At 40.0% G+C, this 24687-nt stretch overlaps 3 protein-coding genes across 3 annotated transcripts; 1 reads left to right on the top strand and 2 right to left on the bottom strand.

The window, feature by feature from the left end:
* Window positions 1-1172: 1172 nt before the first annotated feature.
* On the bottom strand, window positions 1173-4256 carry LOC134089577 (P2Y purinoceptor 4). Its single transcript, XM_062544028.1, has 2 exons — window positions 4220-4256; window positions 1173-3806 (listed from the first exon to the last, which is right to left on the bottom strand). The coding sequence occupies exon 2, from the start codon at window positions 3788-3790 to the stop codon at window positions 2762-2764; it is 1029 nt and encodes a 342-aa protein (XP_062400012.1). The 5' UTR covers window positions 3791-3806; window positions 4220-4256; the 3' UTR covers window positions 1173-2761.
* Window positions 4257-7202: 2946 nt separating this feature from the next.
* On the bottom strand, window positions 7203-8553 carry LOC134089457 (lysophosphatidic acid receptor 6-like). The gene has a single exon (XM_062543900.1). The coding sequence runs from the start codon at window positions 8551-8553 to the stop codon at window positions 7468-7470; it is 1086 nt and encodes a 361-aa protein (XP_062399884.1). The 3' UTR covers window positions 7203-7467.
* Window positions 8554-10801: 2248 nt separating this feature from the next.
* Window positions 10802-16024, top strand: LOC134089667 (uncharacterized). The gene is made up of 8 exons (XM_062544117.1): window positions 10802-10924; window positions 11058-11216; window positions 11336-11424; window positions 11627-11711; window positions 13014-13162; window positions 13613-13680; window positions 13802-13928; window positions 15607-16024. Exons 2-8 carry the CDS (start codon window positions 11058-11060, stop codon window positions 15989-15991), a joined length of 1062 nt encoding a protein of 353 aa, XP_062400101.1. The 5' UTR covers window positions 10802-10924; the 3' UTR covers window positions 15992-16024.
* Window positions 16025-24687: the final 8663 nt, after the last annotated feature.

Genomic DNA, 24687 nt, shown 5'->3' with positions numbered 1-24687 from the left:
CCTTTCATAACAAACAGGTTAAGGCCTTAGGGATATTGACTTATTGTATGCTTTCAGTGTTCAAATTATCACTAATCTAATGACGATATTGCAGGTATGACATTGCAATTCACTCAGATGACGTTAATGATACAAACACATAACAGTGTCATGACAAAAAAATCTATTATTTGAACATTTCACAGCGTAATAGTCAGCTTATGACACTAGACTAGATTAGGCTAGACGGATTAGGTCATAAACTTTATATAACTAGGCCTACAATACAGCGATTAATGATAGACAGTTCGATTATGTAAGTGAGTTAATGAATGATCTTTTTTTTTCTTCAAGTGTTCACACTTCTTCAGCTGCTGTAGAAAGTACATCCTCTACAAGGCCTTTTTGAAACAGAAGTGGTTGTTGGTCTCCTACTTTAGGGGAAACCATGAGTGGTTCTGTGCAGAAATACATTGAAAATACCAGTCATAGTTTGTGTTTAAAAAGGGAAAGTGGATGCTACATGTGTACTATGAAGTATAGTAGAAATATGGTGATCACCAACCACACTGAACCCCCATTCCATGATACTGGCAAGTTTATCCACCCAAGGCAGGGTCCCATTGCGGCACGATGAAATGGTGGCCCCACCCAGGCTCTCAACCTCACTAATGCTGTGGTCCACCAGCTTGTCCCCGACATTGTGAGAGAAGATCTGTCCTGTCGGTTGCTGCAGCACCTTCCCGATGGGTGGCCAGTTACACCACTCCACTGTCATGGAGATCAGAGAACTCACCTTCAGTATGATGGTGACTCTGACTGCCATCTCCTTCACCAGCGCTACCCCATGAAGCCCATTTACCATGTTTGCGTCACTCTTGTATGCTTGATTTTTTTGTTGAATTCAAGATGCTGGAAATTGTATTTGACATTTTTATATAGGCCTATATAACTTTTTTTTTTTATTATTGAACTATAAGGCCTTTGCCTTTTTACCCCCCAGTAGCCTACTTTCTCCAAGTGCTCCGGAAATCACACAGATAATGGATCTGTTACCATAACAGCAGGCAAACAGCATGAGAACAGGTGAAACATTAACATTTACATTTACTTTTATTTATTTGGCAGAGACTTTTATTCAAAGCAACATAATGTACATATACTGTAGCATTAGTCTATTAACATTTATGCATTGACATTTAAGCTAAAGAGCTACAGCTACAATAATAGAATGACTACAGTCAAGCTACAGACTAACATCAGGTATTAGCCTTCTCTATTACTCACAAAGAACACACAACATAGCAGCAACACAACAGCATAACACAAAATCCAATATAGGAGGCTTTACAACAGTCATTAGGAAAGTGTAGCCACCCCCAGCATGCTACAAACAGTGCACCTGCTGCTGTCCTTCAAGGTTAGGCATGTTCATATTTTTTGTCACTAAATTGCTTCCCTGGAAGACCTCTTTACCATATACGGATGTTGTGAATTGTAACCCATGTGTTAATAAAGAAGTACTGTATAATGGAAATGTTTTCTAAAGGCAGAATGTTGATATCAATATCCCTGAGCTACATAATATATAAAGACACATCTTTATTTTAGTTGTTTGATCATTTGTCTTTCTATAATTTGTCGTTTTAAGTAATGAAGTGTCAACAGATTCATTTCCAGAATAATATCTAAATACAGTAGCCTACATATCTTATCTTTTGAGACCTGTTATGGGTAGAAAAGACAATGACATTCCAATCATACTAAAGTTTGTTGGCATCATACACATTAAAAGTCTAGATGACCTCCACCCTTTTTTCACATCCCCTTTTCTATTAGAAAAAATGACTAAACCTACTGTGCTCTACAGTGCTGCAAACATGCAGAAAAAACGAGTGCACAATGACTTACCAGCGTATAGCATCAGCCACTTGTTTGCTTTAAGTGCATGTGTTATACTTCTATGTGCAGGGAATCGATGTGCCTTGAGAATTCACAAATCATTCACAATTAGAGGTATAAAGGGAAAAAAAGTCCACAGAGAACATTTGCTTCTGTCTGTCAAACAACACACTTCAGCCTCTATAGCACAGTCCCCTTCAGTAGTGCTTTTGGTTCTAAAAAATATTTGCAACACTTTCCATAGCACCGTTTTAATTAAGTCACAGACGTTCAGCTATCTTCATTGTTCTGTGTATGGGACGGTCTAGTGATGCATTTCATGGATGCACACTTTTTGTCATTTATCCCACTCAAAAATATGAACTGAATGTACATTTATAAGCATATCTTATTCCAAAACAAATTAACTGGCTTCCAGTTCGTATTTAGAAGCTCTTAGAAAAATTCACTAAACATGACCTCTCCTCCTGATGATTGATGAAAAGTCAAACGGCATGGAATTAACAGGGATTATTTTTTGTTTTTAGAAAAACAAAACTATGACCTTTTAGCATTGCAGTTGCAGCAGGTCAAGTTCCCAACCACAATTGATGAACTGTGATGAACTGCTGTACTTATGATTGTTTTTATACTCATTCAACATATTTTGAGGCAAGCGCTACAAATCTATCAACAGCAGTGTAAAGTGCAAGTCAATACAGACCTCTGTATACAGCATTACTTGTGGTTATATAGTAGTCTATACAAAATACTGCTGCTAACAGTGGAACACAACACAAATGCCTAATCAAAAAATATTTACAAAAATGACACTTCTATTTGAAAAAGTAACATAGATAACAAAAAATATAAAAGGGCAGTTTTTGCCAGTCAAACTCATTTATGTGACATCATTCATTACAACTCTCCGACCAGTTTGGCTGATGGTCTCAGACTCACTCCTTTTTTCCTCTCGTGAGATCTTGAGAGATTTCCAAATTGTTCTCCTGAAATTGTTTGAGCCGAAGAAGTAGATGAGAGGATCCAGACAGCAGTTTACTCCACCTAAGATCCAAGACACATAATAAGCAGTCTCCACTTGTCGAAGAACATCACAACTGTCTGGGTAGAACCTCTTCACCACTACTCCTATAGTTCGGGTGACATTCAGTGGCAGGAAGCACAGTCCAAATATCAGAAGACAAACAGCAATCATCCTTAGGGACTTTGACTTGACTGCTGGACCATGCGCTGTGCTTGGGTTGATTTGAGATACAGAGCTGGCAAGTAGGCCATAGCAGGCAGCTGAGACAGAGAATGGTAGAAGGAAGCCGACAATGAAGAGAATGAAATTAATAACAAAGTAGGAATCTACGAGTTGTTTCTGATGAATGGTGAGGCATTGTACATGACGTGACTTTTCAGTGGTGGATGGGAGAAGGTAGCCATAGATGATGCCTTTTGCCAGCAAAAAAATCCAGATCCCAACGCAGACTTTTTTGACGAAGGTTTTTTGCTTCATGAGGCTACTCCGATTGAAATGAACCACCGCCACGTAGCGATGGATGCTGATGAGCATCAGGAACAAGGTGCTCCCATAAAAATGCGCGCTGAGTAGACCGATCTTCACCTGACACAGAAACCTCCCAAATGGCCAGCTGCTGTCATTGGCGAAATACACTGCTGCCATGATGGTGGCTGGAGTGGCGAGAGCATCACTGAGGGCCAGGTGGAACTGCAAAACCGTCCCAGAGTTCCAACGGGGCATGCGACAGCAGAAGACCCACAGGCTGAAACCGTTGAGGCAAAATCCCACCACGAAGACCAGGGTGATAAACACAGCAAGAGAGACGTGCTGGACCTCAGGAGTGCAGTCAGTAGTCTGCGAGCTGCTGTTTGAGGTGTTGAATTGTGACACGGTGGACATCATGCCTTGGTGTCAAGAGCTTGAGAGTACAAGAAACATTAAAAAAAAAAAAACATTGCTTGGTTAACAGTGCTGGTCTTTCAACAAAAAAGCTAACTCTAGTAAAAGGAAGGCAAAAGTAGACTACAGTAGTCATCAATATTATACTAATATACTAGGCTACTACTATTCTAAGTGTAATAGGAATCTTCGAAAATATATTAAGTTGAAACTACATTAATGACATTAAAATAAATAAAATTCTGATTATGACTTTTTTAGCCAGCTTAGCTGTAGTTCATGAAAAAAATGCATGCATGATTTTGCATTTAAGTATGTGTCTATTTAAAAAATGTAAGTGTATCAATGTATTTGTTGTATATGTAGCAGAGCAGACAGTTTCTTTAAAAACAGATCAGATAAATTCCTTTCAAGCCGTTACAAAGCACCTACTTTGAGAGCTTTGGTCTTGGAAAGCTTCAGCTGGTCACAAAACGACTCTGAGCGTAATTGCACATAAGAATGTTTTTTTGTTGCACTTCATTCGTCGAAGAACAGTCATTTCCTCTACATTGGGGCATTTTGTATCACACATACTGTACCCACACACACTAACCACCACCCCACCCAGCATGCACACACCACACACACACACACACAAAGAGATTGAGATAGAGAGAGAGAGAGAGAGAGAGAGAGAGAGAGAGAACACAGAGGAGCTGTGGTAACAACATGTTTCCTGATCAGCTAACTGCAGACCTAAAGCACCACTCTTTAACTCTCTTCCTTGCAGTATAGTGCAAGTGGTCACCACTGAACCGCAGGTAGCACAATACAACTCAATTTACTGTCACCAAGTAAGAGAAAAGTGTGAAAAGAGAGTGAGAGTCTCCTCATGTCTGATAGGGGATAGATGATGCTGTAATCGGGTCCTTCCATCTGTGTGTGTGTGTGTGTGTGTGTGTGTGTGTGTGTGTGTGTGTGTGTGTGTGTGTGTGTGTGTGTGTGTGTGTGTGTGTGTACATTTGTGTGCATGCATGCGTTTGTGCATGCAAGCATGCTTGCGTGTGTGTGCTTGTGAGCATGCTTGCGTGGGTGTGTGTGTGTGTGTGTGTGTGTGTGTGTCCATGTGTGTGACTCACTGTCCTCCTACTTGATCTGGATCTGGATGAGGTTCAGGTTTCACTTTCTTTAACAGAGGGCAAATGTCTAGTTGCTTGCTCTTGTTTTTTGTACTGTTTAATTTCATTATACAAGTCAGTTGGATAATAAAGACAGGTTTATTAATTTTAAGAGAAAACTGTATTCTGATTTATGTTAGTAAGAGCCATCACATCACATATAACATAAAATCCTTGCCTTTATGCTTTGAAGTGATGCTGGTGTGATGCAAGTGTTGTCGATAGGTGAACAATTCAGAATTTATTTATCAATTTTATGGGGGGGGGGGGGGGGGGGTTGCATTTACTGTTTTCTCCTGTATTTTTAATAATGGGAACATTTTGACCATTTGCAGACTTGACTTGGTCACGAGCTGGTGCCATGCTGGACTGCAAAAGATAGGAGATGTAGGCCTACAACAAATAATATTATGATGAATATTATGATATTATGATATTATTATGTCACTTTATCTTTAATGCTCTTATCAGTCGTAACATAGTCAAAAGATTAAGCATATCCTATCAGAACATGAAATAATAACATAAGCTGCCATATTATTTGCAAACCTCATCAGTTCATCCTAGCACTTAGGGCTAATGTTAAATTCATCACTTTGTACCTTGTCTAGTATAAGCTCATTCAGATCTTGCCATAGACTGTCTACAGTAAGTGCTTGCTTGGTGGTCTACCATCCCGTTCCACGGCTGCTTGATAGACTGAGGAGATGACCATGGTTGAAATACTCCCAGAAAAACAAAGAAAACAAAGCAAAATACATCTGTATCAAAAAATGGGATGTTCATTAAAAACAATAAGCTGACAGCGGTGAAAGGGCATCATTGAGGTTAAATCCCACTATAATCTCCGAGCTGGACGATACGTCCCATTACAACCCATTGATTCAATTTGTCCTCTTGCCTCCAATAGGCTCTTTCGCTATGTTACAAACAATATATGATGTCACATGCAAAGGGGTGGATACCTGTGAAATACATTAAATTCAGCTTTTTCAAGCAGACTGAAAAGGACAGAAAAAGTCAGTAATGTTTAAATTACAAAAATCCACTAAAAAAAATCCAAAATCCCCATGCACAGACAACTAAATTAGATCGTTGGGTGCTGGTGACTTGCAGGTTCACAATTAATAAAAAAAAGAAAAAAAAAGAAAAAGGATCACCGCACACCATTGGACTACACTTTATTCCTGAGCAACGCGTTTCGCAATATACATATATTTTTTAATGGTTTAGACCAGCGGTTCCCAACCCCCCCAGTTCACTTTCCTACATTGCCCTTTCCATCTCGTGCACCCCCTAGTGGAAGCTTGTGTACCACCGGGGCCCACCTCAGAGTCCTGGAGGGAGAAGGCAGGCTGCAGCCAATCACTCTCAGCAGAGTAAATGATGTGCTAGTCTTCCCCTGTCCTTGGCAGTGGCAGCAGCATACCATCAGAGGAAGATGAAGAGGGTTGCAATTGTAGGTTTCATACCCTTTTAAAACTTGGTAACCTCCAGATTTGTTAAACCAGTTTCACTTCTCTGCTCCTTAATATATAGTATTCTTTATATAATGTCATAATATACTACAATACAGTAGCTTACAAGTAGCCATGCTTACTGTGTGAAAGTGGGTTAGATTTATATGCAGAGGTGGTAGTGATGGATTTAGTTGAAGAGACCACCAACCAAACTATGTAAGGTTACATAATATAGAACAAAAAGTGAAAGCGTTTTCACATTCATTCTGTTCTGTTTTTAACGGGAATTTCTTATTTCAGGTAAAATTCAAACAGTGGACTTGATGAAACAATTACTGGAACCTGATCATTCAAATGTAACTATTCAAAAGACATGACATGCATTTAGTCCAGAAGTAGTTTGTTTTCAAGTTTGAAACTCGTCTGGATTGTTTTTAGACATATTCTTAGGCAGACTGAATTAGAACTGGGACAAAAGAACAGTTGAAATTGATCACTAGTAAAGCTTTACTTAGTGATGAATTTCAGTTGTTCTGTTGTAGAATGCCCTGCAATAGAAAATAAAGATCAACTGCATACTTTCCCTGCAGAATTAAGATCATACACACACACACACACACACACACACACACACACACACACACACACACACACACACACACACACACAGGCACAGGCACAGGCAATTTACATTTAAAATAAGACTTTATTTAATCCCACACTGGGGAAATTTACTTGCAACTGCCAGGAAAGATTGATCCAGCATTAATTAGAATAAATAGAAGAAACAGTAAAGATAACAATCAAAACAATAAATTGTTGAAAAGAATAGAAATAGTTCACACAGAGCCTACATAATAGCAGTGCAGTTCTTCATAACAGTGGTATCATAAAGCCTAATGGCAGACTGAATGAAAGAGCTGTGATAGCATTCCTTCGTACAAGTTAAGTGCTATAAGAGAGCTGCTTAGTACTCCCACTGTCCCTTGCAGGGATGTGAAGGATTGGACATGATGGATTTTGACAATCTCTAACTTAAGCCATTCTCGTGCCCCAATGCTCACAGGCAGGAAAGTGATATGTTGTCCTTGTTTATATTTACTGTTGAAGGATCCATCTGATCATCTTTTGTCTGATCATCTTGATCAACAGCAGGCTGAACGACTTGAACTCTGATTCCAATTTTCCTGAGTGAGCTGTAAATGGCTTTGCTAAAGTTCTGTGAGCCAAAACAATAGATGAGAGGATCAAAACAGCTGTTGGCTCCAGCAATGATCCACGACACATAGTATGCAGTCTCCACTTGCAGTAGAACATCACAGTTTTTGGGGAAGAACATCTTGACTATAACTCCCACAGTTCTTATAACATTCAAAGGCAAGAAGCAGACAACAAATATAACAAGACAAACAGCGACCATTTTGTTGGACTTGTTTTTAATTGAGCGACCTTTTTTTGTGTTGCTGTTGATCCGGGACACCGACCTTGCAAGTTGACTATAGCACCCTACAGCCACTGAAAAAGGCAAGAGGAATCCGAGGATGAGCAAAAAAAAGTTGACGATGAAATAGGTGCGTACGTATTGTCCCTGGTGGATACTAAGACACAGCGTGTGGTTGTCCACTTGGCTCGTGTCGAAGACCACAAAGCAAGCAGTGCCTTTAGCCAGCATCATCAACCACACCCCAGCACACAGAGCTTTCACAAATTTCTTCTGCTTCATCCAGGGGTTCCGCTTGAAGTGGACAACAGTCATGTACCTGTGAACGCTGATCAGAGTGAGAAACATGACACTGCCATACAAGTGGACAAACAGCAGAGCAATCTTCAGTCGGCACAGGAAGCTCCCAAACGGCCAGTTGTTGCCAAGGGCGAAGTAGGCCACCATGAGAGGTGTGGTGACGGTGATGATGACATCACTCAGTACCAGATGGAACTGGAGAAGGGTTCCAGAATTCCATCTGGGCATCATGCAGCAGAACACCCACAGGCTGAAGCAGTTGAGGAAGAAGCCCACCACAAAGACTAAGCAGAGCAGCACGGCAATGGAGACGTGTTGAGTGTGCACGCCACAGGACTCCTGTGCACTTAAGTTGGCTGGACTGCTGTTGAAGAACAGTGCAGACAGGGCACCTGAACCATTCATATTGAACTGTCTGAAAGTCTAAAAAAAAAAAAACAAAGTCTGGTTCAACTTTTAAGGCAAGATGTAACTCTGAAGTCCTTGAAAAGAATACATGTCTTTTTAAGTCAAGAAGTTTAACATCATTGGATAACACATTCATAGTTAGCCTGACATACTGAACAACATAAATGGCTTTAACAAAATGTTATTGTAGTGTTTTGGTAGGCTACACGATAAGGATCAACAAAAGCCACAACATGCTCAGGCCAAAATACCCTGGCTGTATTCAACGCTCTAAAAAGATTGTCTGCATAAAGAAAAGTTGTTTCAAGGGTCGATAAATATATGCTGTGGTTTTTACTTACAAGTTCTGACAATCGACATCCACTCAAGTCACTGACTCAGACGATTTGAAGTCTGAAGTTGGTGCGTGTAAAAGGAGGTTGCATTTAGAAACGGAACTGACGTCTATAGGGTCAAAAATAGCTTACTGAAACAAATCGGTAAAACTCGATCGGCATACTCTAACTATGTTCTTCCTCATACCTGATAGGATATGGGCTATTCATCAGTTTGCAAGAGCAGCTGATGATGTTAAATTCAGATGTGTGTCTTGTGTGGTATCTAGGGTAGACATTTGAGACATGTGTACATATCTTGCCTGCAAAACATGATCTATGATTTTTGCTACACATATGTGTGTTACAGTGTTCTCTTTAATCATGGGAAATTTGGACACTGTGCATACTGTATCTCCTAAGTAAGTAAGTAAGTCAAATTTATTTATAAAGCACATTTAAACACAGCTTTCACTGACCAAAGTGCTGTACAGAGTAAAATAAAGAAATAAGGCAAAAAAGAAAAGCAGACAGACACAGATCAACAATAACAGCAGGAGACAAACACAGGCGACAAGTGCAAAGTTACAGACAGGACAACAGGCAGGGAGTTTAGGGAGCTGGGAAGGATACGGTAAAAAGGTGGGTTTTGAGCCTAGACTTAAAAACACAGATGGAGGGAGCATTTATAGTGTCCAGGGGCAGGTTGTTCCACAGCCGTGGCGCAGCAACTGCAAAGGCTCGGCCACCTTTTTGTTTGAGCCTTGACCGGGACACATGGAGGAGAGCTTTGTCATTTGACCTGAGAGATCTGGAGGCTTGCAGAAATTCAAAATAAGGAACGGCCTTTCATTGAGTATCCGAATATCCAATATCAAACCAACTTGCTAACATGTTAGCTAGCTGAAGTTGCTGCTATGTATAGCACGGGTCTCCTAACGTTAGGACTAACGTTATGTTCAGTTATCGTTTGCAATCATTGCTCTCGTAGATGCATTGATTTGAGAGTAAAGTTAAAAGACGTTATGACTGTATATTACTGCTACCGGACGAACTGATACCCAGCTGCTGACATCATGTGAAAAGGGTCTATTACTCCAATGTGACTGTTATACTTTTCTTACATCATTGCAAAGGTCATTTTGTGCTCTACAAACTCACATATTTCATGACAAGGTTGCTGCATTATTTAGAAAAATGTGCAAGATGGTCAGAACTGTACCCAGGATAAAATCCCATTGGATTGCATGGTGTTTATTTGTGCATATTAAGGACTTTGGGCAATACAGAACACAAATGTCAATAAAATGAAAGTTTTAGATATCAAACTATGTATTATTACTGAATATAGTTTATAACATGAATATTTTAAGGATTACATCATAATTTGAAAATTAGCCATGATAAAACCAAGAAAAAAAAATATATTTTTATCTTTAAACATTTGTCCCTACTTTATGTCTATCTGATGCCAATTTAGAAAAAAAATGATTAAAATAAAAAGAAGCACTCAGCTTACACATTTTTTAAAGTTTGATACATTTGCAGTGAATGGCTAGTCAGCCTTCCAGCATTAATGGGCGTCTCAACTGTACCATGCTACTGTCTCAAGGTAGCCTACTCATATAATTAGTATGGGTCCCTACGATTGAGACAAAATGCCACCTTGTGTTTATGAGTTAATTGTGAAAACGGATGTTTTCTTTTAGTGTACAGATCAAAGATATATCATGTAAAAACACAGTTATTTTCAGTGCCTTTTTACAGTCAAACTTTAATGTGGCAATGGGGAAAGCAAAAACTGTCTCAACTGCACACAGTCTACCCCATCACAACAGTACCCCATCACACGCAATTATTTCGTCACATCAGGTGAGGAACCAGTAATTCGAAGTTCCAAAAAGAACACATCTTACAAACCTGGAGAAAGGCTCACACGACACATGTAGGATACACAAATATGACGTTCCCAGGCTAATATATGCTGGCCGACAAGTATGTGACCAAGTGACCAAGTTGTGCGCTGTCCTCCAGATATCTCTGTTCCATCACCGGTAAGTTGTTCCAGGTTTACACATTCTCTGACATTGGTTTACGGAATAGGATGGATTATTATGTCTATTACCGGGCAAAGCAAGCAAACCAAGGAATATATTAACAAGTAAACGAACGAATCTTAAAATGCAGATGGCCATGTCTTCTCTGTGGAAGCTGAGCACTACACCTAGACCACGTCAATCAACCGGGAATGTGTTACATAACATGCGATGCGTTGGACATTCCGCTATTCCGCAAGAGGGAGACACGATAAAGAACGTGTCGGCAAGCAGGGATAAAAGGAAAACGGTAGATCAAATATTACATAATGTACTGTCAGCAATCCTTTATGTTATTGTTTATTGCTCGTGGAACCCTCTGAATTTTTTTTGTTTGTTGTTGTTTGCGTTTGTTTTCGCAAAACACAGGACAAGGGCAACCTGAAAAGTCTGCCCGGTGCTCTGCATTTCAGATCATTCAAGAACAGTGAGATATTTCTGCTGTCCATTGATACAAGGTATTTGCAAATTGCAATCGGTCTATTATAGCATTTAAGTATAGGCCTACCAATGCATTTTAAACATGAAAGCGGAATGCAAAATCATCCTGATCATTCAAGAATGATTACATATTTCTACTGTCCATTGCCAGGTATTTTACGTGGCGTATATAATAATTCAATCATGTCAATCATGGTCGATCATGTATTCATTTTGAAGGTGTAGGCCTGTAGAACCAAGACAAGTCATGCCACCCATCAGAAGCTCTTGCCTGCCCCGACGTTCTACAGCACATGCTTCATATGTGAGATAATTGCTCTTACATACACTTGATGAAAGTATTGGGAGGTCTGCCATTTCACCCTCAGGGAAATACATCCCATTCTTAATCCACATGTATTAATATGGAGTAGCCTGAAGTTACCTGCAGAGAAAATCTGTTCTCAGTGGGTTCTTCCACACCCGTCTCACCCAACAATGTCTTTATGGACCTTGCTTTGTACAGTAGGATAGAGTCATGCTGGAATCAAAAAGGGTTTCCCTGAACTGTCCCAAAATGTCTTGCTTTAATGTAGTATTTGCTTCTCCCTTCACTAACTCAAACCCCATCCCCTGAAAAACAACCAGAAAGCAGAAAGCAGTGCAGAAAGCAGTATACATAACGTGTTCACAAATGCTGTAAATCCTTCCCAAAAGAATGGAAGCTGTTGCAGCTGTAAAAGGGGGACCAACTCACTATTAATACCAATGGATATTAAGTAGGACGTCACTGAAGTTCCTGTGGGTGCGGTGGCAGGCATCCCAATACTCTTGTCTACACTTAGGGCCCTGTCTAACACCCGGCGGAAAGCTTGACGCTCTAAAGTCATTACGCCATTGACCAAGAAAAACCTGGTCTATGAAAGGCGCATTATAAAGCACAGCTGAAGATGCACAGTCATGAGATGAAAGCAGCCCTTAGCAACCAGTCCCAAACAACTCCTCTGCTGGATAAATATCCTTAGGATTTTTATTCAGTCATTTGAACATTATTGGTGTAATTGTTGCTTTTTTAAGGCTATGTTTTCAATGGTAACCCCTTGTCAGTCAATAGTGAAAGTGAATAACTGTAGAACTGTTTTGTCATTGACCATGAGACCACAGTGGAGTTATTTTCACTTTGCCTATGAGTTCAAATAATAGGCCAGGGCAACTGCATGTAGGCTATTAGTCTATACTAGTATTGCTAGTCACAAGCAGGTTTTTTAGTAAAGCGAGGTTTAGTGGAATCCCTGTGTTCCATGCAAGGTCTCGCATGCAAGCAGATTCCTTCAAATGTGCTGCGGACTGTCAAAATAATGCGCTGTTTGAAGTTTCGTACCTACACCCAAAACACACCCATGACGGATTAAGAAGCAGAAAAGCAACCCTTTTGGACAATGTGCCTGACGTCTGATCACAAAATCATGCTGAATGTGGACTGGACACGCCTAAATATCTTTACGTTTTGCGCCTCTGACCAATCGCTTCAGAATGCCAAGATAGGGCCCATAGTGTACATATCACAAACACGGCACATCAATACTGACAATTAAGTCTTTACAGTTCAATATGTTTCATCCTCCAGAGTTCAAGTGATTTCCAGGTGCTGTCTACTGCATCACAAGTCTCTTGTGGAACCAGGACCAGTATCAGACCACAAACTAATAGAGAGGGTGTGGACTACAGACGACGAGAAATGCAGAGAAAATCTATAAGTAGGATTGGAAGAAATAGGTATATATGTTACAGAAAGAACATCAAAGGTTTTAACATGCATCCCCAAGTGGCAACACATCCTTTTGAATATGATATACCAATTCAGTCAATAGCTGTTACTTACTCAACCGCTGTCAGTCTTTCACAGTCATTCAAATTCATTTGTGATTACTCAGGATCACAGCATAAACAAGAAAAGCACTCCCAAGAGTGCAGACCTCCATCAAGTGCCTTAGTTTCCCCCACATTTGTGGTTTGCACCCAGTCGGTGATATGAATCACTCCCAATTAATCATGTCTTCCTTGGGTCATTTCAGACATTTCCTAAAAATTTAATCGAAATCCATCTATAACTTTTGGGTTATCTTGCTAACGAACAGACAGACAGACAGACAGACAGACAGACAGACAGACAAACAAACATAGTATGCAGCATGTGTTGCCACTAAATAGCAATTCTCTTTGCAGCTTGAAGCCAGTGATTCCAAGTCTTTATCAAGAGCCCAGCATTTCTCAGTGTGCTGGTATTACTCCAGGTAAGACAATCAAATCTTCACATCAGTCTTAGATTTATAACTGTAAATCAAATATAAACTGGGTCATTTAGAATGAAAGGCAACATCTCCCAGATAATGATGCCTACCTACCATCTTCTAGTCTCAGAGCAAGGTAAAGAGCCAATGAAATTCCATGAGGTGAAGATCAAGACTCCACTGTTCAGGCAGCATTATGAGGTCATGTTTCAAGATGCACCATGGAGACATCTGAGAAGTTCAAACAAGAGGTAGGAACAGGGGGTCTGTTCAAGCTGCTTCCCTGGACTGAATCAGCAGATTAATCCAAACTCCACTGCATGACTAGTGCACAGTAATGGTATATTATTCTACTTCTGTATTACATGACAGTAAACAGTGTTGATACCACATATTTAACTCCCATCATCTAGCCCATCATCTTCACATATCACATTAGCATTTATTTGACATTTATGTGCACTTGTAGTATATATCATAGTGACAATGATCTTATATCAGCTATTTATTTCCTGTTTTATATACTATACATCTTTGAATTAATACAGCATCATTGGAGTCAGACGACTACGCATTTGTACCTGGTTTTGTTTTATTCATAGATTGCAAGTCAGTAGAACTTGCTATGGCCTTGGTGACGTCTGTTTAGGCCATCCACTGTCATGGAATGTGTTGTGAAGTTGAAATTACACAAAACTAGATGGTTTGTAGCTGCATTTGTAGTATACTGTGGAAATGAGTACACCGCATCCCTGTGGCACCATAAATGGCAGATGACTAAAAATTGCACTAACATACTAGGCTGGCCGGGTGAACCCTGCCTGAACTGCTGGCTGGAAACGTGCATGTCTATCTCCTCTGTTCCCTGCCAGAACCTTTGGCTCCAATCAGAAACTAGCTTATCCAAAAACGCACCGCATCGTTGGTCTGATTGGTTGAAAGACTATCCAAGCGTATGGAGTCGTCATTTGAATGATGCCCATTGATCACGCCTCTTGTGCAGTAGTAACAAAGCGCAGCCTCCCTCGACTAATGTTCAATTCTTAAAAGATTGAGCTTATATGGTGATAGCCAGACTATTAGTAATTGTATTAAATCTAGGTGGAAAAGTAGACTATTTGCTCTCCTGCAAAATTGAAAAGTAAGTTTACACTTGTTAGGCTATATTAAAAAATACAGGCCCAGTACGAACTGCACGCATTCAAATCTTATTTTTACTGTGTTCATGTCAACCTTTATTTCAAAAGACATTCAGTACTCCTTTGCATGACCAAACCAGTATTACAAACATTTTTGATGAGCTATGATGCCATTCCTCTTAGAGACTACTGTTGATACTGTAGCTGCTCTTTGCTAGAGGGGTTGTGTTGCGCTACCTAAAAATGAAATCCAACGATGAACCTCATTTGCATACTGTACACTGTAAATTTTGATATTTGGCATTTTGAAGCTTCCCCTTTCTCATCAACCATCTTCCAATTCTCCTTTTAGTGCAGTAGTATAGAAACATTGAACTGGTAGAGGAAGTGAAGATGACTGATACTTACACAATGCACTATTTTAAAGATGCACTGCTCAAGCATCTGATGACACTTTGGATTAACAGTGACTATTTAGGTGTTTTCATGGCCCTTAGTACACTTGTGCAAGTTGTATTTCACATGCTTTTTCAAGTGCTTAACATAAATAAAAGCAAAGAATAACAAAAATCACAAAAGGACTATAGATAGTTCAAAAACAGTAGTATGACTAGTAGTCCTAGTCAATTGGCATTCGGCTCTTGTTTAATAGGTGATCACAAAATCATGTCGAATGTGGACTGGACACGCCTTAATATTCGGCTCCAGTTTAATAGGTGTGACTAACCATATTGCAGGAAGAGCTCTTAGACAAGGCCGTGAGAGTAAGGCTTTCCCTGTCATCTTCCAGGCCTCTGACTGTCTCAAGCCGTAGAGCTCAACATGGGCTCTTGGCCACTGTACCTTCCAGCACCTGTTTGGAGGCTCCGTGCTGCACACCTGACACGCTCCAGCTGGAGCTCCACCTGGAGGGCCTGCAGCTGCGGGGCACATGGCTCAACTCCAACGGAGGCATGACTCAGGGCACGCGCACATCTGGAGCAGCAGCGAAGGACCGTCAGCTGGTGGCTGTAGAGAAACAGGATGAAACAGGCTATAATGGGAAGTTGGAGAATGAGCGCACTTTGGATGCAGCATCGTCAGACCTGGTCAGTCCGAATGAGTCTGTGGGAAGCACCAGATGGGACCCGGGGCAGTTCAAAGTGACCGTGACGAAGAAGCAGAGCTGGGCCTAGTCTCCTCATTGCATCTACTTTTGGTGTCTACAAATAAAGCTTTTTATTAAACACAGGGAACCAGCTAGATAATTTTGTGCATGTTTCTAAAGAGGACTAGGATAATGCACACGCACTTGAGGAATAACATACCACACTCAAATATCTTTCCTGTTATTTTTCCTATGATTACGCTATTTGCTACACAGAATACAAAAAGTGGCTGTGACTAGTTTCCTAAATAATGACTTTATTTACAGCTTACTGTACCACAGATACAATTCACACAAGCGAGAGCACATTCAGTGTACACACTGCACATAAGAAAATATACTTTAGGCATATACAACAATTAAACGAGTTTACATTTTCATAAAATGAAATAGACAATAATGAAAAACTTAATTGACAGCCTTTTTGTTAAAGAATGAAAAATGAGCTTTAAAATAATTCTAGAAATTCTAGGAAACAACAACAACAACAACATAATGACAAGGGTACCCCCAGTTCTTTAGAAAGCAATCCCACTGATGATCTGTGTAATCTGACCTACCAGTTGTCCTACCAGTTGGTGGACAGTCTGACACAAGATGGCACTGAGCCTCAGACCGCTGCAGGTGTTGTTAGAGCAGACCTGATCTGTGATTTCCCATGATGCCTACTGAGCTCCAGTCTCAGAGAGGGGTAGTGGGGGTGGCCGGGGTGGTCGGGACCGTGATGGGGTGCAGGCCCAGATCCAGGGAGGGGGGCTCCTCAGGCTCAGGGGGACTCTTCTTCTGGGCCTCCAGCTTCTCCGTCAGCTGGGTGTAGAGCTCCTTCACAGGCTCACTGCACTGTAGGGCCACAACAGTTATTGGTGCGTTAATTCTGACACCATATCGGAGGAGCACAAACACTCATAAAAAGTCACCAGATGTTTCATTTCATTTTTTGATCTCCAGATATTCTACGATGTTCTGGAAATGTGGTGGACCCCTGTCTTTTGGTTGTGGTTGTTGATGTTTGATGTTGCATCACTCTGTGACTAACATTAAAGTTACTTCTGGGATGGCTGCATATCACCACTTGGGTACAGTTAAGATATCAATCGGCTCATTGTTCAGGTCAATTGCACAAAACATATCAGCATTTCTGGTAATGAAGACGTTATTTTAATCTGCCCTATCTGGTAAACTAAACCTGAACCGCAAAAAGGGGACCTGCGAACCCAGAACATGCAGTATTTCTGCATGACTAAAACTAGAGGTTAGGGACTGATAAACCACCAGTGACATTTTGAGCAATATAAAGCCAGGGTTGCGTAAATATACAGTATATCAGTATTCAGTGACAAACCACTCTTAGACAAACCTGTTTAGGAGGCTCGAGAGTCTTCTTCACTAGGGTTTCCATGACCGAGGGCTGCACTTTCAGACAGAGGTGGTTCAAAAGGCGTATGTGCCTGTGCACATTCTCCTTGATGTGATGTAGACATTATATGGGGGTTCAGGAGCAGAGGGAGGGGAAAAAAAACGGTAAAATGCCATAAATTCATTACAGTAATTTCCTGTGTATTAGCTGCAGGACAGTGTTTTATGCAAGTTACAAGAAACAAACCCATATTAATACCATATTAATTGCCCCTGTGTATTAACCTCATAGCTGAAGAAAGTTTGTAAAATCAATGTATAAGCCGCGGCTAATAGTTGGGAAATTACAGTACATTTCTTAATGTAAACAAACAAAACAAAAATTGCACTGACAAAATGATGCTTAACAATCAAACTTCTCATTTCTTTTTTAAATGAATGTGCCTTTGCATGCTTGACTACAACTGGAGCAGGAGGTCAGTAAATGTGTCAAAAACAGCAGTGCAAAATTCTTCCACTCCAAACTCATTCAGACAGCAGAGTAAGGTGAGTCAGGAGATGCAGAAAGATGTCTCCAAATGCTGCATCATTGTGAGTCTCCACTATAGCAATAAGAGAAGAGACATTAGATTACAGTCCAGAGGGCACAATGTTGCCTGATTTCAAATTGGACCACAACCAAGACGTTCAAAACAAGTTGTACCAAAATGTCAATGTCAGTCTAAACAATGTATCCTATGGGCGACACTCGACAGGGAGTTGAAAAACACATATTGCCATCCAATTGTACACACAAGAATATCAACAAGCCTTGCAAAAAGTGGCCAATGGTCTCTAGAGCCCTCTAGTGGCTACACCTCCCATTCAAAACTACCTACAAGATGGTGAAATTTCATTACTTTAGTGTGCGTGTTTCTAACTTTATTTTAAAACTCAATATGAAATACATAATGACTGTGTTGTTATACATTGGACAAGTTCCAAAACGAAGCTATTACAGTTTTTCTCAAATGCTAAAACACAAAAGCCAATCCTCTAAACCAAATGACCAGTTGTCTAAACACATTTACTAAATCTAGCCACAATTTTTCAATACCAGAAACACATTTCACATGAAGACACAATTCACAAAACACAATCCTCCGTTCTCATAATTGTAAGCACATTTTTCCTTGCTAAAACACATGTTGCAAAACATATTCTCAAACGAAAGCTGATGTGATGCAAAATGCTTGCCACAGTCAGCAATAACTGAACACAATGAATACACCTGGCATCATTTATTACACACAACGACTCAAAATTGAAGACATTTGTTGCTAATGCCCACAGTGACTGGTGTGTGTGTGTGTGGTGTGAATGAAGAAAAATAAAAGAACTTCACACCCTGATCATGTTTTCAAGAGTACTGTTGTGTGCAATAGATTCTGTGATTTGCATTGAGTTGTGTTGTACTTGCAGAATTTTCTGTACTCTTCACTGAAACTCACAACTCTAAATGAAGAGCTCTTTTCCAAAACGCTGTAAATCCATTTTTGAAAACATTACTGTACTGTAACAAATCATGTTACTGTATTTACATTAATTGTGTGTTTCAGGTAATATCAATAAAAATGCAGTTGTTTTGTTTTTATTGAGTAAAGATAAATTACTAAACATAACCCAATACAGTTTCACTGAGATTACTTGAAAAACAAAATGTAAAAAATATATTTATGGCCCCGGCAGTGGCGCAACTGGCTGGGGCACCTGCACCGTATGCTGGCGACCCGGGTTCAATTCCCGCCCCGTGGTCCTTTCCAGATCCCACCCCGACTTTCTCTCCCACTCACTTCCTGTCATTCTCTCTACTGTCCTGTCCAAATAAAGGCATAAAAAGCCCAAAAATAAATCTTAAAAAAATATATATATATATATATATTTATGAAAATTCATTAGTAAAATGGTGGATATAGCGTTTCGGAAAAAACTCTTCAAATGCCTAATCCTCTGCAGAGAACTAAGAAGATCCGTTACTCTAAAGTTTTTTAAAAATATGCATTGGCAGTTATGAAACAAAGAACCTTCTCACAAATTGAGCATTGTGTTTTCAATTGTTTTGCTGTAGTGTGTAATGATGTGTACATTTAATGTACACATATTTTTCTCTTGGTTTTGTTAATATAAAGTTAACATTTACAGTTTTTCTCAAATGCTAAAACACATTTCACAAACGTTTCCTCCATGTTCCCCAATGTCTAAACACAATACCCTTTTTTAAAGCTACATAAGCACAACCACACCTTCTCACTTCAAAACTCAAACTTTCACACCAAAAGAGCAGCTCGAAGCTTTCAAAAATGTAAACACTATAACCATCATTACACACTTCAGCAAAACAATTGAAAACACAATGCTCAATTTGTGAGAAGGTTCTTTGTTTCATAACTGCCAATGCATAGAGTAACGGATCTTCTTAGATCTCTGCAGAGGATTAGACATTTGAAGAGTTCTTTTCCAAAACGCTATATCCACCATTTTACTAATGAATTTTCATAAATATATTTTTTACATTTTGTTTTTCAAGTAATCTCAGTGAAACTGTATTGGGTTATGTTTAGTTACAGTAATTTATCTTTACTCAATAAAAACAAAACAACTGCATTTTTATTACCTGAAACACACAATTACTGTAAATACAGTAGCATGATTTGTTACAGTACAGTAATGTCTATAAAATGAATTTATAGCGTTTTGGAAAAGAGCTCTTCATTTAGAGTTGTGAGTTTCATATCAAGAGTACAAAAATTCTCCAAGTACTAGCCTGGCAAGCCAAACTACACAGAAATGTATAGACAAAAATATTTTTGGCCACTAGGGTGCGTCTAGATTTCTAGGCTATCCAAGTATACTGTAACACAACTCAGTGCAAAAAAACAGAATCTATTGCACACAACAGTACTCTTGAAAACGTGATCAGGGTGTGAAATTCTTTTATTTTCTTTGTTCACACCACATACACACACACCACAGTCACTGTGCGCATTAGCAACAAGTGTCTTCATTTTTGAGTCGTTGTGTGTAATGAATGACGCCAGGTATGTTCATTGTGTTCAGTTATTGCTGACTGTGGCAAGCATTTTGCATCACATGAGCTTTCATTTGAGAATATGTTTTGCAACATGTGTTTTAGCAAGGAAAAATGTGCTTAGATTTATGAGAACAGAGGATTGTGTTTTGAGAATTGTGTCTTCATGTGAAATGTGTTTATGGTATTGAAAAATTGTGGCTAGATTTAGTAAATGTGTTTAGACAACTGGTCATTTGGTTTAGAGGATTGGCTTTTGTGTTTTAGCATTTGAGAAAAACTGTAACTGAGGGCACACAACCCTTCTTGACAGCGACACATCCAACACTATTGAATCTGAACAAAACATTTAAGATTCAGACCTTCAACGCATTATTTTTTGTGACACATAGGGACGGCAGAGTGAGAATTAAAAAAAAAAAAATGTAATGATGTGTAGTGTTTACATTTTTGAAAGCTTCGAGCTGCTCTTTTGGTGTGAAAGTTTGAGTTTTGAAGTGAGAAGGTGTGGTTGTGCTTATGTAGCTTTAGAAAAGGTATTGTGTTTAGACATTGGGGAACATGGAGGAGACGTTTGTGAAATGTGTTTTAGCATTTGAGAAAAACTGTAATGCAAATATTGGAAGGAGTTTCTTCCTTTTGCGTGAATATACCACTTAGCCAGAGCAGGAAACAATCTCTGCTTGGCAATTTGGAGCACATAATACAGACCCATCTCACAGGCAACTCTGTTCTCCTGAAAAAAGCTGAAGTAGAGAGATGCTCAGTAGCACATGTCATCGTGAGACATATTTGATTCACAGCAGAATTATGAAATACCTTTCCCTGTAAGAAAGGGGCTTGACAGGAGGGAACATTTACTTGGGGTATAAATGGAATTGTTTCAAAACGATGAACAGATCCCATTGTTTAAAACAAATCTAAAAACGTATACAAACTGCATCTTGTAAAGATTCTTCACAAAATAGTTGTAAACATGACGACAAAGGAAATCCTTATTGCTCCACAGCTTGACTATAGTATAGTGGCACTACTTTGCCCCAATTTCATATTATCCTAGATCCCAGTGAGTCACATGAACACATTTCTCTGAACGCACATGCAATGATACCAGTCGAGGCTCTTTGAAAACTTGACTGTCGGTCTCACGCGCCTTGTACCAGACACAGCATTCTTAGTAGTAGCATTAGATCTGGGCTGCCCTGTTCTCACACAGGCACAAGAGCACCATGCCAAAGCAATTATGGAAGTTTTTACTTCATTAATGTATATATACACTCTGTGCATCATTTTATGAGAGCTAATTTACATATGGGTATAATTTTATTCACTAATTTGCATACAATAATGTCTGGGAAGAAATATTCTTCTTGTGTTCATGCTGTGTTGTAAATGCTCTTCCTCTCCAGTTGTCCACTGCATTCAGTAATAGTAAATGGCATAGAAAAAGTAAACAGTAATAGTAAATAACAGGCCACAGACAGTGAAAATTGCGTACTCAGTCCCTTCCTGTACACACTCTACACAAATGGCTGCCAGAGTTCACTACCCAACACCACTTACTACAAATACGCAGATGATACAGCCATAGTAGGACTACTTACAGACGACAATTACATCACAGCTCACCACCAGTCCATCCCAGATTTTGCTCTGTGGTGCTCTGATAACTACCTCCAACTAAACATTGACAAGACAAAAGATCTGGTCATTCATGCATCAAAATCACCCCCTGGACCCACTCACATCACCATCCATGGCCAACCAGTTGAACAGGTTGAACAGCACCTTCAAATATCTTGGTCTCATCATTGACAATAAGCTTAACTTCAATGAACAGGTCACCATCACACAGAAACATGCACAACAGGTAAAATAGGCATGAATGGGTCCATATCGTATGATAAAAAAGTGGTGGCAAATACTTTTAATAGCTTCTTTACAACAATTGCAAGTAATCTGGTGACCCACAGAGGGTACATACATTTTATGAAGAAAAGGGAGTCCAACCAAATACTTTTTATTTTAAACAAGTAACAGAGGAGTTGGTACTAAAACAACTTAAAAGTCTAAATCCCTCTAAGGCTACCGGATGTGACAACATCCCTGCTAGATTTCTCAGGGATGCTGCTGAATCACTCCTGTCATAACCTATCTTATTAATTTATCCATTGAAAACAATCATTTCCCCAATAAACTTAAAGTGGCAAGAGTAATACCTTTATTTAAAAAGGGGCCCAAATCTGATCCTGGAAATGTTCGCCCTGTATCTATCCTGTGTTCAATATCAAAAATTGTTGAAAGAATTATCTATGAGCAAATGGACAGTTATTTAGTAGAGCAGAACCTTTTTGGATCTTTGTGCAAAAGCATCATCCAACCCCTTCTACTCCACTGTTCCCCCTGTTTCTTCACCATACTAAATGTCACCAGCAAGAACAGCTCATTAAAGTCTCACATTTAGCATCTAAGATAATACAGCTTCCCACCCCCAGCCTCATGATGCAAATGACACAGCCACCACACGCCTTGCCCGCACCATGGCAAGCTGCCCTGACCATCCCCTGAACCGGTTTTTCACCCTACTCCCATCTGGCCGCAGATACAAGTTTTGTACCCTCAGCCATCACAAACTCTGGTGACAATAATCCATACTTTTACTGTCCATAGCCTTAAAAAGAAAAAAAAGATTTTTGCCATGCTTTTTTGATTAAAATTACACATAAATCAGGCCAGGAATGATGTATTAACAAATCCCTCAGTAAATATTTTACAGAATAGGCCTACTGTTAAGTGTAGAACTGGAAAGTTTGGTGGAAAATAACACAAAACCACAAAAACTCGTTTGCTCGTCTGCTGGGATTTAGAATGGCTTTGAACTATGTTTGAAACCCAAGCTGACGGAGCGTCCGTCGCCTGTAGCAAAGAGGGGATCTAATGGGGATGGAGGAATGTCTTGAGTTAAGACAGCTATGAGCCACCTGTCACCTATAGCAAATGCCAGTGTATGAGTTGACATTCCAAGCTAACTTGTCTGACAAGATAGACAGGGTCATGGAGAGCTTTGCAGGGATCGTGCGGGAGTGTACTGCATTGGCAGGAGTCGGGAGGGATCCATGTGCCAAAAAGCACCCCAAAAAATGCAACCAAATTGAAAAGACTGGCTAGCACCATGTGGCTATAGATAAGATGACATGAAAGGTATCTAAGGCACCTGGAGTATTAAAGCAAGTGCACTGGTAGACCATTATTTGCCAAAATGAAACCTAAACGGTCTGTGCCATTACCAATATTTGTTGGTAGTAGGGATGTTAGACAGATTAGGTTGGGTAATATTTGGCATTGACATAAAGTATGAAGAAAATCCAAGATGGTCAGGCAGGAGGGATCTGTTGATTGGGCACAGGTGACTCAGGTAACAGTTAACTCTTTGAATGCCACATTGTTTTTGGAAGCTATGTCCCAGAGTGCCGGCAAGCTAGATCATTTTTTACTATTTTTGTAGAGCCACACCGTATTTTATGTTATGGACACATACTATGGCTCATTTGAAAGGTGAGACTCTGAGCTGGGTGGGTGAAAACCGTTTATTTCTACGTGTCTCCATTCCCAAGATATCCCAAGCCAAACAGTGGCTGGTTTTCATCAAAATCCCTGTTTGTCTTCTAGAAACGGATATATAAGCCGCTTTAAGACAGACGTACATTTCCGCAATGTTCACAGACTTTTTACGGAGGGGGCTTTTTTTTTGTTGTGCTGTCTGAATTCATATGTCCGTATATCTACCACCGGAACCTTTCCTGCTGCCGACCTATGTTGCCGCCACAACTGCTATGTGCATGCAATCGCGGAAACTGGCACTTGTCTATGTCCAGAAGTCAAGCGTGCACGCTGGGTAGTACCTTCTTCCCAGTAGCGTATTAGTTAGCTTGCTCCTCAGTATGCGTCCCTACCTACATTTGGACAGCACTAACTAGTTGGCGTCACCTGACTCAGGGAGGGGGGTGTGTTGACGATTTGCATGACGTGTGGAGCTTGACCTGCGCTGTGCAATGGATTATGGGATACCTGAGGGCAAAAAAGATGCATCGATGCACGCTTGGAAATCACGCCAAACGAAGTAGCCAACTAGTGAGAGCGCTTGACTTTCGGACAGTCTATTCTGACGTAACTTCCGGAAAATGCACACTGCCCAGCGTGCACGCTTGACTTCTGGACACAGCCCTTGTCAGTGATGATCAAAGATCCCAAAGGTGTTCTGTTGGGTTGAGGTCAGGACTCTGTCTTGGTGGACCTTGCTT

This window comes from Sardina pilchardus, chromosome 8 (assembly GCF_963854185.1).
Source record: "Sardina pilchardus chromosome 8, fSarPil1.1, whole genome shotgun sequence".
Taxonomy (NCBI): Eukaryota; Metazoa; Chordata; class Actinopteri; order Clupeiformes; family Clupeidae; genus Sardina; species Sardina pilchardus.
This window is presented reverse-complemented; position numbering and strand designations above follow the sequence as displayed.